Source organism: Apaloderma vittatum, unplaced genomic scaffold, assembly GCF_000703405.1.
Source record: "Apaloderma vittatum isolate BGI_N311 unplaced genomic scaffold, ASM70340v1 scaffold12812, whole genome shotgun sequence".
Lineage (NCBI taxonomy): Eukaryota > Metazoa > Chordata > Aves > Trogoniformes > Trogonidae > Apaloderma > Apaloderma vittatum.
The window spans coordinates 1-3,559 of NW_009704240.1; the positions used below are offsets into that span (position 1 = coordinate 1).

The 3,559-nt window shown below is 53.4% G+C and overlaps 1 protein-coding gene across 1 annotated transcript in view; it reads left to right on the forward strand.

Moving 5' to 3' along the window:
• Positions 1-2,853: 2,853 nt before the first annotated feature.
• The window catches only part of LOC104270578 (chromosome unknown open reading frame, human C1orf177), a 5,619-nt gene continuing 4,913 nt past the window's right edge, over positions 2,854-3,559 (forward strand). The window contains exons 1-3 of the mRNA XM_009864984.1: positions 2,854-2,892; positions 3,242-3,346; positions 3,452-3,550. Of these exons, the coding sequence (XP_009863286.1) occupies positions 2,854-2,892; positions 3,242-3,346; positions 3,452-3,550 (243 nt within the window). The remainder of the gene's footprint in view (positions 2,893-3,241; positions 3,347-3,451; positions 3,551-3,559) is intronic.

Consider the following 3,559-nt stretch of genomic DNA (forward strand, 5'->3'; position numbering starts at 1 on the left):
CTCCCCCACTGCCCTGGGCAGCCTGTTCCAGCGCTTGGCAACACTTTTGGTGAAGAATTTTCCCTGATGTCCAAACTAAACCTCCCCTGGCGCCACTTGAGGCCATTTCCTCTTGTCCTGTCACTTGTTCCTCGGGAGAAGAGACCGACCCCACCTCTCTAAAACCTCCTTTCAGGTGGTTGTAGAGGGCAATGAGGTCTCGCCTCAGCCTCCTTTCCTCTAGGCTGAGCACGATCGCAGAATCCCAGAGTGTCAGGGGTTGGAAGGGACCTCTGGAGATCACGTAGTCCAACCCCCCTGCCAGAGCAGGATCCTAGAGCAGATCCCACAGGAACATGTCCAGGTGGGTTTTGAATGTCTCCAGAGACTCCACACCCTCTCTAGGCAGCCTGTTAAGATGCTCTGTTACCCTCACAGTAAAGAAATATTTCTACTGTTTAGCTTGAACCTCATGTTTTCCAGTTCTCCAGTCCAATGTGGCAGGCAGACATCACCTGGCACCCAGTGACCACCTCCCTGCTGCACTCTTCAGCCTCCTGCCCTGAGCTCAGAGGAAGTTAAACATCTCTGAAGAGCAGTCATAAGCATATATTAAAGTACTCCAGTAGAGGAGGATATTTCATTTCATCAAGCCTCATTTTATGAGGAGTTAAATAATCCTGTTTAAACATAAAGAAGTAAGAAATGAGTCCTTGTTTTATTTAAAATTGGGATTGGAAGAAATCTTCATGATTCTGCTGTAATGGGAAATACTCACTAATGTGCACTCCTGTTTACAGGGTCCTGGAAATGGTCAAACCCAAAGGATTAAAAAGCACTTTTTTGATGCTCCTGAGGGATTTAGGAGCATTGAAGTAATTAATTAGATGAGCTGGTTCTGCGAGGTGACTCAGCATCCTGTAAAACGTTGCCCAGAGGGACCTGGGGAAGTGGCTCAGCTCCTCGGTGCCAGCGCCAGGATCTGGCCCAGATTTCCTGGCTGCCAGGTAGCAACTTCACTCCTAGACCAGCCTCCATCAGTTTTGTCAGCAGGCAATTACCTCTCCCTGTGTGTTTCTCACCACGATGCAGACGCTGTCTGGGAGAAGAGCTGCAGCTGGACCATACTGCACATCCCTTTGGCCGCCTCCTGCTCGCCCAGGAAGTGGAAGATTTTTGCCAGGCGGTTCAGGGCGGGAGGGTTGTCTTTCACCATTTCTGTCGCCTGTTCAAGCCTGAGAAGTGAAATGTGTTTCCGTCAGTGACTTATTGCCTGCTGTGCTGATCAAAGGGAGAAAAACATCTTGGATTGATTCGCTGGGGCGGTGTTTTAACCGGGAGGGTTTAAGGATATACAAGAGGCGCAGTCTGTGGGGAAAGCTGATATCTCTTATTAAATCAGCAGACAGGACTGAATGCAGGGCTAAGCTCGTGGGTTATGTGCCTGAAAGCCAGTCTGTGCTCCTTATTTTTTCCAGCTGTGCTGGGAGAATCTAATAAAGTTACTGCTGCCCCTGCAGCCTTTCACTGGACTGCTCCCCTGCTGCTTTGCCATGGCTGAGTTATGCCACTGGGGCCAGACACAAGACTTGGGAGCAGTGTGCGCTGCACGCAGTGGGACTGAGGGTCTTGGCTCCTGTCCAGGGTCTCCCCTCTTTGTCCTGGGGGATTTCCAGGAGGAAAAGCACTGATGAGGGAATGTGAACAAGAGACTTGAGTCAGTCTCTGGGACAGCCGTGCTGGGTATAGAACCTTGCCAGAGCTATTGAGGGGGTCGGTCTCGGAGAAGCCACAGTCCTGGATCCCTGTCAGGGTGGTGGAAAATATTTCTTTCCTTTCCAGCAGCATCCGCAGGTAGCACTAGGCCAGGGCTAGGGAAGGCAAGTCAGAGCAGGTGAGAGGCCAAGACATTCAGTGACTGAACCTCTCTCCGTCACAGGATCACAGAATGTTCAGGGTTGGAAGGGACCTCAAAAGGTCATCTAGTCCAGGCCCCCTGCCAGAGCAGGATCACCTACATTCCCGGGGTCACTCATTCCCGGGGAAGTTAATGGGGGATATAAAATTACCACACATCCCCTGCACCCTGGCAGCTACCCAAGGCGCAGGTGTTCCAGAGCTTTCAAGCAGCTCCTCCTGAGCAGACAACACTTTTGAAAATAAGCAACACTGATAAAATTATAGTAATTAAATCAATTAGAAGAATGCATATCATCATCTGAGGTTAGGGCTACCTTGGATGTAGGTACATACAGCACCCACCATGCTGGATGCAGTACACTGTGATTTACATTTGTGTAGAGACCAGAGGTGGGTTTTACACAAATGGGTTGGAGATCCCTCTTCTGCTGAAACAATTCATTTCTCCTACCTCCATAGTGAGTATCGGAGGCCTTGATGACATGGAGCAGTGCCTGGGCCCTGTTGAAGGTAGGCAGCCTCTTCTGTTCCTCACTGCCCTGACTCAGCAGGAGCCCACCCAGCCTGTGATGGGAGCAGGTGGCACAGCTGGGCAGCAAACCCCAGCTGGGCAGCAAACCTTTGCTTTCGGCACCAAACAGCAGTCCGGCACCAGGGAACTGCCTTCCCCAGGCCTGGCTCGCTCTTCTTCAAAGCCCCATGGGCATTAAGGGGAGAGAGCTGAGTGTCCTCTGTGAAGATCATGGGTGAGGATCGCCTTGCCCAGACCCATCAGTGCTCACAGATGCATCAAATACAGAGGCACAAACAATGCTGAACCCCACTGTCTGCTGGCCCTGTCTGCCTCTGGGAGGGGACATTCCCTGGGGAATGGGGTGCTGGGTGCCATGGTGACGGCTGCCATGGTGAGGGCTGCCACCACTCCAGCAGCCCTCCGGGACCAGAGCTGCCATGATGGGGCTGCAGGAGCTTTCCAGGGACATGGGCAGCCAGGTGAGGCTGTGGGCTTGCCTGGATGTGTGGGGAGAGCTGGACTTACCGGTGTAGCTCTCCTCACCTCCTGGATTGTCTGTGCCTGTTGTGAAGTGGCTTTTGTGTACAACTGTCTGGGACACCCAGCTTGGGTGGGAAGCACCTCAGGGTGGAAATGTGGGACGTGGGCTGCTCATGCAGGAGCTTGCCTGGCACCTTCCTGGTGCTTAGCAAACAGAGCACAGAGGAGTGGGATGTGGAGCAGCAGATCCCTGTGTCCATCTCCCCTCCTCATCCAGCTGCGGAGCTGTGGCTGGCTGAGCTCCAGCCCTGGTGACACTGCCAGCAGCGCTCTGGCTCTGTGTTGCAGAGGAAAGCATCAGCCTCTGGATGGACCAGAGCAGAGAAGGAACCACAGCTTAGTCAGCTGCTCCATTTCCAGTTCAAGGAGACAATGAAGAGGAGGAAACGCCAGGTAGGAGCTGGGTTTCATCCCCTCTCTGTGCCCATCTGCTGTGGACGAGCAGTGCAGGCAGCGCTGCCCAGTCCCATCCTTACCTGCTTTGCTCTCCTCCCACAGCAGGACAGGCTGGGCCCGGGAACGTACAACATCAAGGACTTTCTGCAGGAGACGCGGCCCTCCAGCCTCCGTGGGATCTGTAACACGAGGGAGCGGCGGGTCGGGGGT